At 33.9% G+C, this 14,426-nt stretch overlaps 1 protein-coding gene across 1 annotated transcript; it reads right to left on the reverse strand.

Moving 5' to 3' along the window:
* Positions 1-394: 394 nt before the first annotated feature.
* Positions 395-4,129, reverse strand: LOC141338004 (SLAM family member 9-like). Its single transcript, XM_073843577.1, has 6 exons — positions 4,057-4,129; positions 3,632-3,946; positions 3,183-3,485; positions 2,949-3,071; positions 2,451-2,518; positions 395-454 (listed from the first exon to the last, which is right to left on the reverse strand). Exons 1-6 carry the CDS (start codon positions 4,127-4,129, stop codon positions 395-397), a joined length of 942 nt encoding a protein of 313 aa, XP_073699678.1.
* Positions 4,130-14,426: the final 10,297 nt, after the last annotated feature.

The following is a 14,426-nucleotide window of genomic DNA, read 5'->3' on the forward strand; positions in this document are numbered from 1 at the left end:
CTGATAATATAGTTTTTAATGCTATATGTGGTGATTATCTTGCCAGTCCCAAAACCTAACCATCAATTCTCAGTCTGTCTCTGGAGGTTCCTGTAGTGAAGGCAGTTGGATCTGGTGGCAGCCGTGGCCTAATAGTTAGAGAGTCGGACTTAACCCGAAGATTGCGGATTCAAGTCTCAGGTCCGGCAGGGATTGTTGGTGGGGGGAGTGAATAACCAGGCACCGAACCCCAACTCAGGCAACCTCCCTGGGTGCCGCAGTGATAGCAATATGTGTGTTCACTGCTGTGTGTTTGTGCATTTGGATGGGTTAAATGCAGAGCACAAATTCTGAGTATGGGTCACCATACTTGGCCTCACGTCACGTCCTTTCCTTTTCCTTACTTAGAAAAGATTCACGAACATCTTCTAATGCAAACTGGTGCATACACCACATGATCCTCATCTTTAACTGTCTGTAAAAAGTCACATCACACATGTACACACATTTTAAATTTTAAACATGTGACATCACAAAGATTGTTCAAGATTCAATGTGAAATCATGTTTTTTTTTTTTTTTTTTTTTTTTTTTTATGGGCCAATAATTTGGCCTGGGACAGGCCTAGTCAGGAACTTGGGTTATTGTTTCATATTAAAAATAGTGACTATTTGCAGAATAGTGTTCCCATCACTATACTGGGGCATTAGGACCCACACAGGCCATAGCTGAAGTGTGAGTTTTTTTTAATTTATGTTTAGTTTGTTTTTTGTTTTTTGCACAATTGTATGGTTAGGGTCCTTGACTTTCTTAGAACAGACCTGTGACCCATTTCTTTATTTGTGTCATATGACTTCCTGACCGATTTACAGGAAAGATCTAACCTGTTTACCTAAATATTATGTGGTCAGTGACATCAACTATTTAAGATGCTGAAGATGCTCCAGCTGGATTTTGAGGAGAGTAAATGTTAAAATAAAACATTATATTATGTGTTTTCAAAAGATTTCGGAAGGTTATATGGAAGATTTAGAAGAGTTTCTGTTTGAGTTTTTGTGTGGTTTCAGTTGTGCTTGGTCTGTTGGTGGCACATTAGGAGCAACACTCATGTTAACGCTAGTACTGACAATAACCTTGTTTTACTTGCTTATTCCATATGTTACATATACTAAATAAAACAATTTTAGCATACTAACATACAACAATACTAAGAAACTTGTATTTTCATACAAGAATGTACATTTATCGAAGGCACAATATGCAAGATTTTTTATTAAAATATCTAAAAACAAGTAGAAGAGTGTTATTTATTTTGCTGACTTGTGTACGTTATCCCAAATGTTTTATGTTTAAATCCAGAGAAATAAGCAATTTTAACTAGTTTTACAGACTATGTCATTGCGTCACCTGACAATGACATCATACACCCTCGATTTTCTGGTTGTATTTCATAGAAAACATAAAAAAGGGAAAATACACTTTAATACACTGATTATCAAAGTGGTATGCGGGCTTCCTCTAGTGGTATGCAGAGAAATCATTGAATTAAATATACATTAATGTTAAAACACTGTTCAAAAGTTTGCAAGGTGGCTAAATGATACCTGTGTATTTTTTTTAATAAAGTAGGCCTACTGTACATTTTTTACTGTACATCTTTACATTCAAGTACAGTACAGTTTTTTTTATTACTTTTAGGTACAGTACGTTTTAATTTAATAATTAAAGTTTTTATTCATCTGTATGTAAGCACAGTGGTGAAAACTATGGTGAAAACTTAATAATCTGCCTTCAAGTTTATTTAACACAATATTGTTTGCTTGAATGAACTTGTTTAAGTTTTGATGTATAAATCTAAATTAATTAGTAAGTGTATTTATTTATTTACTTATTTTGTTGGTTACAATAATTATAATACAATGAGTATTATGAATATTACAGTATATGTGCCAGTGTTTATTGCATTGCGTGATGATCTGATAGCTTTTAAAAATATCTGCTATGGTGCTATTTTGTGTGTGTGTGTGTGTGTGTGTGTGTGTGTGTGTGTGTGTGTGTATGTGCACCTGGTATTCATCACGTTGTGGGGACCAAATGTCCCCACAAGGATAGGAATACCAGTAGATTTTGACCTTGTGGGGACATTTCTCAGGTCCCCATGAGGAAACAGGCTTATAAATCATGCACAATGAGTTTTTTTGAGGAAGTAAAAGTTTGCACAATCTCCTGTGAGGGCTAGGTTTAGGTGTAGGGTAGGTGTAGGGCCATAGAAAATACGGTTTGTACAGTAGAAAAACCATTACGCCTATGGAATGTCCCCATAAAACATGTAAACCCAACATGTGTGTGTGTGTGTGTGTGTGTGTGTGTGTGTGTGTGTGTGTGTGTGTGTGTGTGTGTGTGTGTGTGTGTGTGTGTTGGATCATTATACAGACAAAAACACAAAGGCATCTAATAAATAAATAATCTTACCAATTTCGGTGCATCTCGTTTATAGAAAGTTGGTTCAGCGTAAGTAATCTCTTCATCAGCAGTCTCATCTGTTTCAACAAAATTACCAGATGCATTAAATAGCAAAAAAACACAATCTTAACTGGATCTGTTTCTTCACAATGTATGTTATATAGTACTGCAAAGCAGCATTAATGTGTGTAATAAATATGTTTAAGGCTACAATTGTTAAAAACAGCACTGACATACTTCCAGTGTCTTTAATGCAATTTGAGAAAGAGTGAAACGAGCAAAGACTGTGATCCAGTGTCAATATACAAATGTGGCCATGTTCCCGATATGAGTGTAGTATACGGAAATTGCCAAGTCAGCCAATAACTACATTTCAGTTTCTTCCTATAAATTGAACATGAACATCTTGGATGACAAGGGGGTGAGTACGTTATCTGTAAATTTTTGTTCTAAAAGTGAACTACTACTTTAATTGAAAGCTGTTTGAAAGCACTAGGAAACACTTGCCTTCTTGATTTGTTTTTCTTTGTTTTCTGTGGATCCACAAGATCCCAATTACAACTACAATCAAGAGAGATCCAGCAGCAGCAGAAGAACTCAGCACTATCAGAGATGCTGAATCTGAAGGGCCTGAAGGAAAGTGTGCTGTGATGATTAAGAGAAACATTAAATATTAAACAAATTAAACACATAAAGTAAATGTGTACATAAACACTAAAATTATAACTGTTGTACCTGCACATGTGTGACAGAGATGATTGATGTCCAGATGTTGAGTCTGGTTGCTGATGGGATTGTTGAGCACACAGCTGTAGGTGTTGTTTTCCAGATATTTCACCTCCAGAGGTAGAGAGAGACTGATGCTGAGATCAGACACACTGATGCTGGACAATAAACTGTTTCCTTTGTACCAGGAGAGAGTCACATCAATCACATTCAACACTGAACACACCAGTGAACAATTCTGTTGTGATGATGATGATGATGATGATGATGATGAACATTGTGAAGAGTTACTGCTGATGACAGGAACAGGCAGATGAGCTGAAAACATGAGAGTGAGTGTTTAGTCTGATAACAATCAGTAAGCTATTCTGTGATCTCAAAATATAAAATGATTCAACATTTTAATATGTAAATAGTTGGCAAATAAGACTATATAAAGGACAGAACTCATGATCTCTACTCACCATGGACAAAAACACTGAATGTTTTTAATAACAGCTTCTCTGCAGTTCGCTGTAGTTCATAGAGTCCTGCATGCTCAGTTGTGATGTTTGTGATGGTCAAAGATCCAGTCTGTTTGTCCAGCTGCAGTCTGTCTCTGAATCTCCCATCAGAAACATCAGTGTTGAAGATTCCAGCAAGTCTACTGATTTCAGCTATCAGAGAGTTTTCAGCTCCAAATCTCCACTGTATGTCGTCATCTTCACATATTTCAGTAATATTAGTTTGTAAAGTAACAGAATCTCCCTCCATCACTGACACCAATTCTCCGAACACACCTGGTGAGCATGGATATTAGAAGAACATGTTCACTGAATCTAAATAACAAACACGTGACTGGTCAAAACATTGATCTGTTTCGGAAAAAAATGGGTCTGTATTTGCAGACAGTGGGTGTCCGATCCTGCTCCTTGAGGGCCACTTTCCTGTAGAGCAGTGTTTCCCAATCTTTTTTCTGCCATAAGATTTAGGTATTTTCATCAGTTATTTTGGCTTTATATATCATTAGACCCTTGCACTTACACTCCACATAATAGAGATAGGAAGTTGTTGTTTTTTTGATAATTTTCCACGATACACCCAACAACTTGTTGGTGGAAACACTGCTGTAGAGTTTAGCTCCAAGCCCAATTACATACACATGCACTAGCTAATCAAGGTCTTTAGCTTCCTTTACACCATGTCATAGTTTCCATAATTTTGAGATGACAACATGTGACATTTTACTTACAGCTGAATTATGTGTTATTGCAACACCATCAATGCCAAAACCTTCACATGCTCTGGAACTCGTAATTACAACTTGTAAACTCAGAATATTCTGAGAGGTATGACTTAGTGTTGTCCTCTTGGAATTATGTACTTAAACAGCCTGGTCTCATTGTTTATATGTAGGTATTTATACATAACAGTCAGAGGCACAAAACATAAATTCTGTAAATTTTTATTGATGCTAAAACATAGGTCTGTTGAGGCAAGTTGGAGCTAAACTCTGCAGAACAGTGGCCTTTCAGGACTGGTTTTGGACACCCCTGCACTTTTTGAGCAATATATTTTCATGATTTTTGTTAGTCATAAAAAAAGAAAACATTTGCACATATATATTTTTTTTTTATTGTTGGTTGATGCAGCATTTACATTAGTATGTCCAGTATTTGAAATTTAGATTAAAAAATGGCCTGGAAATTCCGAGTCTCCATTAATGGAGTTTGCATTTTCATTATTTTCCATTACCTTTTACCCCAACATTTATTACATTTCACACATCATAATAAAAAATAAAAAATAAATAACTGCTATATTAAGCAATAAAATGCTTTTTTAACTTACCAATCTGACAACACCAGTACATACAGAACAAAACAATGACTTGAAACATCCTCCGATAGTTCAATAAGAGTCTGATCTAATAACTATCCTCCCATCAACCTGTTAACCGAGTGTGTGAATCCTCCCCCAATTGAGTATGAAGACCCTCCTCATCTATTTTTACATATTTAACTGACTGTGTGTTTTTTTTTAAGTAGGTGTTAAATATATAGGCGTAAAACAGTGGAATACTGTGTGATTATAACCTAAATATAATGGTAAAATGAATTGTAAATTGCTGTTTTAATGTTTTTGTAATCATTTAGTAAAAAATAAAAATAAAAATAAAAAGACTTCCTTAGTACTGGTTTTTAGTGTGGCATCAGCAGATGAGTCAAACTGAAACATGCAGTCGGTGTACTTAAAAGAAGTAGTCTGACCTGTTGAGTGCATAGTGTTGGGAATTCACACATACTGTATGTGGTTGAGGTTAAAATGTCTTCCTGTTCTGCTACATATACAAATGAACATGCATTTCTAAAGAATTGACACGACTCTTTACTCTAAAAATTTTAAGAATTTTCTCAAGAATTTTAGTGTGTATTTTAGTATGACGATTCATTGACCCATTCATAAAGACTTCTAGCAAGACTGCCCTTTTTGTTATATTAATTTATATAATTTATTATTATTATTATTATTATTATTATTATTATTATTATTATTATTTGAATGGCAGCAGGGTACGGTATCATGTAAGTCTAAATAATGTTTGATATGTTAATGATTATTGTCAAGTTTAACAAAACAGTTTCATTTTATTGTCAAAATTGGCAGCCGTCCATCGAGAGTACTGCAGGATAACTGAGGTCGGAAGTACCTACAATAAAGGTCTGTCAGCACTGTGACAAAGCGTGACACGTAAGGCAAGACGGAAGGTTTCTTGTAAATGACCTGGTTTATACCAAACTGGTCTAGTAAATGCTTTCACTTTCACTATACTTTTCGCCACGTGATAATGTAGGAAAATGAAACCCCATAAGACTTACCAGTACTGCTCCAGGAAACGAATCAAAACTTTGAGAGTGTTGAAAACATTTCCATCTGGGGGTTAGTAAAAAAAAAGAATGCAGCTGCACCGTCAGATGAAGCAGCCATTACACAATCCATACGTCTGTCAAATCGGTTTACCCATTAAAGTGTGTCAATAACAGCTAGTTGGAAATAATGTATTGTATTGTAATAGAAGAACACTGTACGTGTACACTGTACACTGTCTGTGACTTATACAGTTACATAAGCATTTTACCTGAATCTTCAGAAAACTTGTTTTGACTCTTTAACCGTTATGTGTTGTTAGGGACGTTTTCGTCCACTGAGGGGTGCTGTTGAGTCTTAATTTGGCCACAACTTTTTCGAAAACTCAACCGTACACTGTGGGCAAATTTACTACCCTTTCGTTATGTTTCGTGGCTGAAAACAGCCACTACTGGCTACACTACACTACACGCACACTATGATATGCCGTTAAACTCCATAGAACTCTATGTAAAACTAAGCTTTTTTTTGCAAAGGCCTATCTAAAGGGTTAATGGGGCCAACTGATAATCAACAGTACAATTTACAAATTTGACCCCTTCCCAACAGGGAAAACCACAAACAATCAAGAATTCAGCATTATATGGTGTCATGGCTTTGCAATCATAAAATAATGGAAGTCAATGGGGCAAAAACAGCCACAAACAATAAATGAGGGAGAAAAAAAGAAAATCTGATGCTGCGCCAAAACTAACAAATGCATGAAAGCCAATGTTCTTACTAATCTTTCACATGTCCAAGACTGTTAAAAAGGTAAAAAAAAATCCAGGCCACAATTACCTTTTATATTGAAAATTAGTAATTTTGTGGGGGTTTTTTCTTCCAAAATCAGTGACATCATTTAGGAATTTGGCAATTAAAGAGTTAAAATCCTGATTTTTTTTTTTTTTTTAACATTTAGTATTTTTGAGCAGGACTGAGGTTGATTAATAGATTTATGCAAAAAAAAGTGAAAAAAAAATATTTATCTGATACATTTTTACAGCAGTTTAAAGTAGTGGCTGTTTTCAGCCAAGAAACATAATGAAAGCTTGTAAATTGAAACAATGCACAAGGGTTAAGCAATATCAAGAGCTGGAATCGCGCACTTAATCAAACAGTAAGTGAAGCTGCATTCGCGCAAAGTAGTAATTACTGTAATTCCGAGAAATGACAAAATTTTCGATTTCTGAATATTTTGATGTCTGTAGGCGGAGCATACATATTCATGAGTTTCATTAGTTTGCACGCTTCTTATATCAGCAGGTTTAATTTAATATATGAAGAGTTCAGATGCAAAAGCCTCGTAAAAATTTCTGGGCTGAGGCTGGGATTTTAGCGACCGATTTTTGGGATTCTGCATCTGAACTCACAATGCTTATAATTAGTTAATTATTAAGAAACACTGATGACAACAGTAAACCTGCAACTGACTTGAAAAACACCAATATATCATGTATTGCTGCATTCGCATATATCTTAAAAAAAGAAAAAAAATGAGACATTGATCTCAGTTCATTGTGGTGTAGCTTGCGCAGTAAGTTACAATGATTTAAAACCGCGTCTGTTATTAGTTGTTATCATTTAAAAGCTTCAAATGAAATAAACTTGCTTCTGTGCTTCATATTTCATGTAGGCTATCCTAGCATGATTGTTCTTAAAACTATTTGGCTTATATTTACTAAATGAACAGGAATCGTAGACCACAGACGAGCGTGAAAGTGTTCCTTGAGGAATATAGTTGAACTTCACTCTGCTTTATAGTTTATCATCCTAATTTAACATCACACAAAGAATGTCTGCAATCGTGAAATCACAGTCAGGGATGACTGTACAAAACGTGCAAACTGATAAAAGCATTGTAATCTGATACATAATGCTAACAATTCGTGTTCTGTTTAGTGAACCATGTTGATAGTATGGAAAATTACAATTATGAATTCCACGCACATGTATGCTCCGCCTACTGCTTAATAACATCTCTTGACACCAGGGCTTCTCTGGCTATTGTGCAGCGTGGTCGAATCTAGCGTCACTATCATCTACATCTACATGACCGCATCAAAGCAAGGAACAGTTCACTTTTATTGCACTGAAGTTTTTTTTTTGTTTTTTGTTTTTTGGAAAAGTCGGTACAAATGAGGCTTCTCGTTGTTTTGGTATCAGCGTGTGTTTTACTACACCATGGTAAGAAGTTTTGTTACAATCTACACACTTTCAGTTTCATTATACTGCATGTATATAGTAATCAGTGCACGTGTATTGAAGTACAAGGACAGACACAGAAATCCAGTGGCATAATGTGGAATAAATGTGGTGATTAGTAAAATATAAGTTAAGCATCTCTATAAGTAAAATAGCAGCATTTGTGATGACGCTGTTTTGTCATACACTGAACACAAGATGTACCTTCAACAAAATAGTTGTTTTGGGGAAAAAAAGTGATTTTTGTGTTTCAGTTATGTTCATATACTATTTTCTCACGTTTCTGTATTGTTTGGAATATGTATAAATCGAATTGCATTTATTTACCTATGATCTTTATGATTTACAAAAAAAAATAATAATAATAATAAAATCATCACTTTAGAATTATAAGAAGCATCAAATAATGTAAATAACTCAGAATAAGAATATGTGAATAACTCAATTTTGACAAAAATGTCAGATAGTACCTTATAATTCTAAGGTGACGAATTATTGACTGAAAGCTCTCCATTTCCCATGTTGAGAAAAATCGAGAGTAAGACATTATAATGTAAAAAAAATAAAAATAAATAAATAAAAAGTGGCCAGAATTCCTCAATATAAATAAAAACAGTGACATACAATTCAGAATAGCCTATGACACAAACCTACAATAATTAAATGTTACATAATACAAATTATTAACCAATTTATTAACCACTTATTAACCAATGTCTTTTACTCAAATTACTTAAGAAAAACTAATATTTGTTCTTTTTATTGCTAATGAGTGGAGAGAGAGTCTGCTGTACAGATGTGAATTTACTTTTCCTTTAGTCTGATGCTTTTGGTGTGAAAGGCCTGTTACATTTGACAAACATATATGTTTTTATAATAAAAACAAACAAGCAAGCCCTGGCCAGATTTAAAAAGTAGTGCAATGCAATGAGTAATGTAATGCATTACTTTCCATAAACAGTAACATAATTTTTGCAATATTGTAATGCATTACTTTTAAAAGTAACTTTTCTCAACACTGGCACCAATATACTAGAGGTGATTTTATAATTAACTGTTTGTTTCTTCTTCAGGTGTGTTTGGTGTTGAAGAAATTGCATTGTTTGTGGTGCAGGGAGATTGTGTCACTCTACACTCTGGTGTTAAAACAAACCAACAAGACAGAATTCGATGGTATTTTAATGACATTCGCTTAGCACAAATCACTGGAAAATTCTGCAAGACCTGTACAGATGTTCAGTGTGTTAAGAGATTCAGAGACAGATTGGAGCTGGACAATCAGACTGGTTCTCTGACCATCCAAAGCATAATGACCTCAGATGCTGGATTTTATAAACTGAAGATTTTAGACCGCCCCAGCAGCGAAAAGATCTTCAATGTTACTGTTCATGGTGAGGTATTTAAAGATTATTTAAAAGCATGTGTGTTTAGATCACTTCACTAGTGTTTAGTATATAAAAACAAGACTAAATGTGGATTACAAAATAAAATCTATGCTAAAATGTCTCTTAATTTTTGTTTACAAAAAGGAGACGAAACAAAATGTTATAATGTTAAATTAATGTGCGCATGCCCAGTAGCCGTCACGTCACTTTCTCAAGCCACACTCGCGGAATATTTAGAGGACGACTACAAACAATGTTAAGTCTGACACAGATGAAGGGACCGATGGCCAGCCACCCGGGGTTCATCTTTGGGAGAAAAAGAAGAAACGACACATGCATTTTATTTGCACTTTTTAGTAGTGATAGGAAAGGAAGCTTTTCGAAGCACAGAGGCTTTCCCATCAACTGTATTGTTCATTACTCGACGTTTTTCAACACGTTGCACACTAATTACATCTTGTGATCAAAGGTGGAAAAAGTTGCTTTTGCGTCACAGATGTCAAAGTGATTTTTGGACGGTTTCATAAAATAAATCAACTTGTGCTACGAAAACCATAAGAAAAAAAAATAATACTTTTACTTACACAAGGTTTAATCTGTAAATAAACTTTAAAAAAAGAAAAAATAGAGACTAAAATACGATTTTCATTGACTAAAACTAGACTAAATGTCATCAGTTTTCATCGACTAAAACTAGACGAAAATAGTCATAGATAATTCTGACTAAAATAAGACTAAGTTGACTAAAACTTGACTAGACTAAAAAGGGTATGAACGTGACTAAAACTATTTTTACGAATAATAATGACTGTCTGCTTCAATCCTCTACAGATTCACCTGGATACACTCCAGCATTGAATACAATTTTTCGTGATATGATGGTAGTATTTGTTGGTGTAGTGCTGGCAGCGCTGATCCTGGCAGTTGGTGTAATTTGGTTCTGCAGGAAGCATAAACGAAAAAATCAAAAGTGTAAGTATTTCTGTGAAATAATGTGAGTTTCTGTTTCTTTCTGTGACAACATTCAGTTCAGTATGTAAAAATGTAACTGAAGGAGAGACAGTATTAGTTAATCATGTGATTTCAGATTCTTCATTTGTAAAGTTCAGTTTTAGTACTACATTCATGTTTTGTAAGCATTTGCGGTGTTTCTGCATACAATTAAAACAAAAATTGCAAAACAACATAAATAAAAAGTGTATAACTGACAAAACATATAAAGTAGATGGCAATAAAATAAACTAATAGCATAAAAGAGCTTCACTTTATGAATTCAAAAACAGTTCAATTGTGTTCTGTATCAAGATGTTAATGGTGACAGAAACTATGGTTTCATTTAGAAAAAGAATTGTAACCATGTGACGTACTTGTGTTTTTTTTATGCTTTGTGTTTCATCTCAAATTCAGTGTTTGTGCAAAATCAAAAACTTCACTTAAGCACATTGACTTCACTTTTAGGTTTTACATTATTAGTATTATACAAATTATATTAATTCCTCTTCTAATGATCTGAGTAGATTCATCACTGTTATAAAACACTCATTTGTGATTGGTCATTGCTGTGTACAGCCACTGCTCCTTTTATGATTATGGTTTTAATTTGATCTGTTTTCTGTATTTTCCTTTTTTGTGTATTTTATTTCAGATTCCATCACAGACAGAGGAAATACGTCAGAGGAGTGTGAAACACTTTAACACTAATCGCTTTCTAGAGCATTAAAGAAACACACTACTTTGTGTTTAAGAGACGCACAGTAATAAAAACATATTTGACCATCCAATTTCAAATTTAGCATTTCTGATTGTTTGTATGTTGTATATTTGTATCCTGGTGCCTTGCTTTTCTGCTGTATTAAATTAATATTGCTATAGGCGTATAAAATTTCACAGTATCATGTTTTCTAAATAAAAATGTTGATCTACCTCTGAAAAACGTTATTTTTATCAGACACTTTTTTGATTATGAACTCTCAGTGTTGTTTGATTTTACTGATTTCTTTTTTTTTTACCCCCATATCAGCTTCAATATTTTGTTTTATTTAATTAAATAATTTAATTAAATAAATAATCTGAACAGTACATCTAAATAAAAACCATTTGAACACAACAGAAACATTTAAAACATCAACAGAAAGTGCATGATTTCATAGTATGTTTCACAGAGAACAAAAAAAAATAGAAAAAAGGCAAATCACAGCAGGTGTATGTCATTCATTTCTTTAAATGGTACATGGTCTCTCTGAGGTCTAATTTATTCTCCATCTCCCCCCAAGTTAATAAGTTGAGTTTTACCGTTTTGAAATCCGTTCAGCCGTTCTCCAGTTCTCGCAAAATCACTTTTAGCATAGCTTAGCATAGATCATTGAATCCTATTAGACCAATGTAGCATCACGTTCAAAAATGAGCAACGAGTTTTGTTATTTGTCCTATTTAAAACTTGACTCTTCTGTAGTTATATCGTGTACTAAGACCGCCAGAATGGGAGTGTAGTTCCTAATCTTTGGGTTACAAACCCAACTCTCTCACCATTAGGCCATGGCTTCCCCATTAAGTTAAGCAGAAGTTTTATAGGAAAAACATAGAAACTTGTTGGTCATCAATGAAAAGGAGGGGGGTGAGCTGGGGAGTTGGAGAATGAGCCTACTTACAAATAAAGTGGAGTGTTCCTTTAATCATACACACAAATGTTACCTTAAAGGAAGGAAGTTACTTAATAAACCATGGCAAACTATTGTTTGGTTTCTTTACTCTAAACTCAGACAGTCAGTTTTTTGTTTTGTTTTTTAATCAGGAGAGCAAAAAAGATAATAAAAAATAAAATTGTTTCTGTCCAAAATCCCAGAAGTGGCTATGATTAACAGTTTGTTTCTTCTCCAGGTAATCAAACAGATGTCTGTGATGGAGGGATTTTTTCTCTCTCTACACTTTAGAGTTTACAAATAATCATGCGAGGCAAACATGCATTTTAATGACATTAAGATTAACTTCAAGTAAGATCTGTACTAATGCTCAGTGCGATGGTAGATTCAGAGACAGACTAAAGCTAAACAATCACACAGGTGAAATGACCATTACAAACATCACGACTACAGATGCAGGACATATAAACTACAGATCAGGGAAATTCAAAAGATCTTTAATGTGGCTGTTCAGGGTAGGTTGTTTTTAAACATACATTTTAAAACAGGTTATACATGCTTTAATAACATTAATATTACTGTTGATTTTACAGTGACATTCTATAGAGCTCCTAGGAACCTTGTGAAGTCTTTGTCATCCAAGATAGTACAAACTAGAAAGGAGAGGAACAATGAGAGCATAGATGAAGGAATAGTGAAAGCATAAAAAATATATTTTTACAGTTAAGTGCTCATCAAAGATATGAGTATTCAGCTGTTTCTTGGAAATTTTAAAGGCATTCAATGCTTTAAGGACTCTTTCATTGCTGAAATCAGTGGAGATCAAATTTATATCTGTACAGATGTTCAGCGTAATGAGAAATTCAGAGACAGACTGAAGCTGGATCATCAGACTGGATCTCTGACCATCATGAACACCAGAACCACAGACTCTGGACTCAAACTACAGATGAGCAGTGGCTTCATAAAGAGCTACAGTGTTACTGTCAATAGTGAGTATTATTTAGTCACACTTTGAAGAGTTATTTAATCTATTGTTTCAATGTGTTTCTAAGTTATATCATATGTTAGGATCATACATGAGACTCATGTATGTTTGTCTGAGAAGTTAACGTGTGAATTAGTGATGTCCTTCTGCTGTTTGTTTAATATGTGTTACATTATGAGTTCAGTCATACTGTCAATCAGTATGCTATTTCTTTATCTCTATTCCTCAAGGCAATTTGGTTACACGATATAATCTTTTTGATATTAATTTTGCGTTTCAATTTGGGAGATTCAATCACTCTTCATACTGAAACAAACAAAAAGTAAAACATTAGATGGCATTTTTATGACATTTGTATAGCTGAAATCAATGGAAATCTCAGTTATATCTGTACAGAAGTTCAGTGTAATAAAAGAAATTAGAAATTCAGAGACAGACTGTAGCTGGACAATCAGACTAGATCTCTGACCATCCTGAACATCAGGTACACAGACTTTGGACCATATAAACTACAGATAAAAAATAGTGGCAGAGAACAGCTCTTTGGAGTTTTTGTCAGTGGTGAGTTATATATATATATATATATTATTTTTTATAATTTTGAACATAACAGTAGCATTTAGACATTATTTTTTGTACATTCATAGTTTACAGATTATTTTTTGATCACAAGTAACTATTTTGTATTATTTAAAAGTTATTTACAATACAGATGCTTATATTCTGATTAAATACTGCATTAAACTTTATATTATAGATGTAAACGTGGTACACATTTGCGGTTCAATAATACCTTCTTCCAACAGGGATCATAAAGAGGACGTCACAGAAAGAAAAAAATATTAATAACTATTTTTAATTGTATGCCCAGTATAATCATTAAAATTAATATAAAAAATAACCCCAAGAGACTTCCTTTTGTAAGCAAAATAATCAAGTGTCTCTTGTGTAAGCAAAATAAATAAATGTCTGAATGACTTCAATTCACATTGTTCAGTTAGTACACTAGATGGCGCTCTATTACAGTATGCATATGGATGAAGTAAACTACTGGTCAGTGCAAAAAAATAAAAAATTCTATACTCAGTTCAGTTTACTCTAAGCTCATAATTTAGCTCTCAGATTGATTGATTTATTTCCCCCCTACACTTAACCA

This window comes from Garra rufa, chromosome 7 (assembly GCF_049309525.1).
Source record: "Garra rufa chromosome 7, GarRuf1.0, whole genome shotgun sequence".
Lineage (NCBI taxonomy): Eukaryota > Metazoa > Chordata > Actinopteri > Cypriniformes > Cyprinidae > Garra > Garra rufa.

Excerpts from the sequence above, each read along its gene's own strand:
- LOC141338004 (XM_073843577.1), bottom strand. The coding sequence starts at position 4,129 with ATGGCAGAAAAAAGATTGGGAAACACTGCTCTACAGGAAAGTGGCCCT. Across the intron at positions 3,072-3,182 it reads CAATCATCTCTGTCACACAT|GCCCTTCAGATTCAGCATCT; the intron begins GTGCAGGTACAA and ends ACTTTCCTTCAG. Across the intron at positions 455-2,450 it reads AACGAGATGCACCGAAATTG|ACAGTTAAAGATGAGGATCA; the intron begins GTAAGATTATTT and ends GACTTTTTACAG.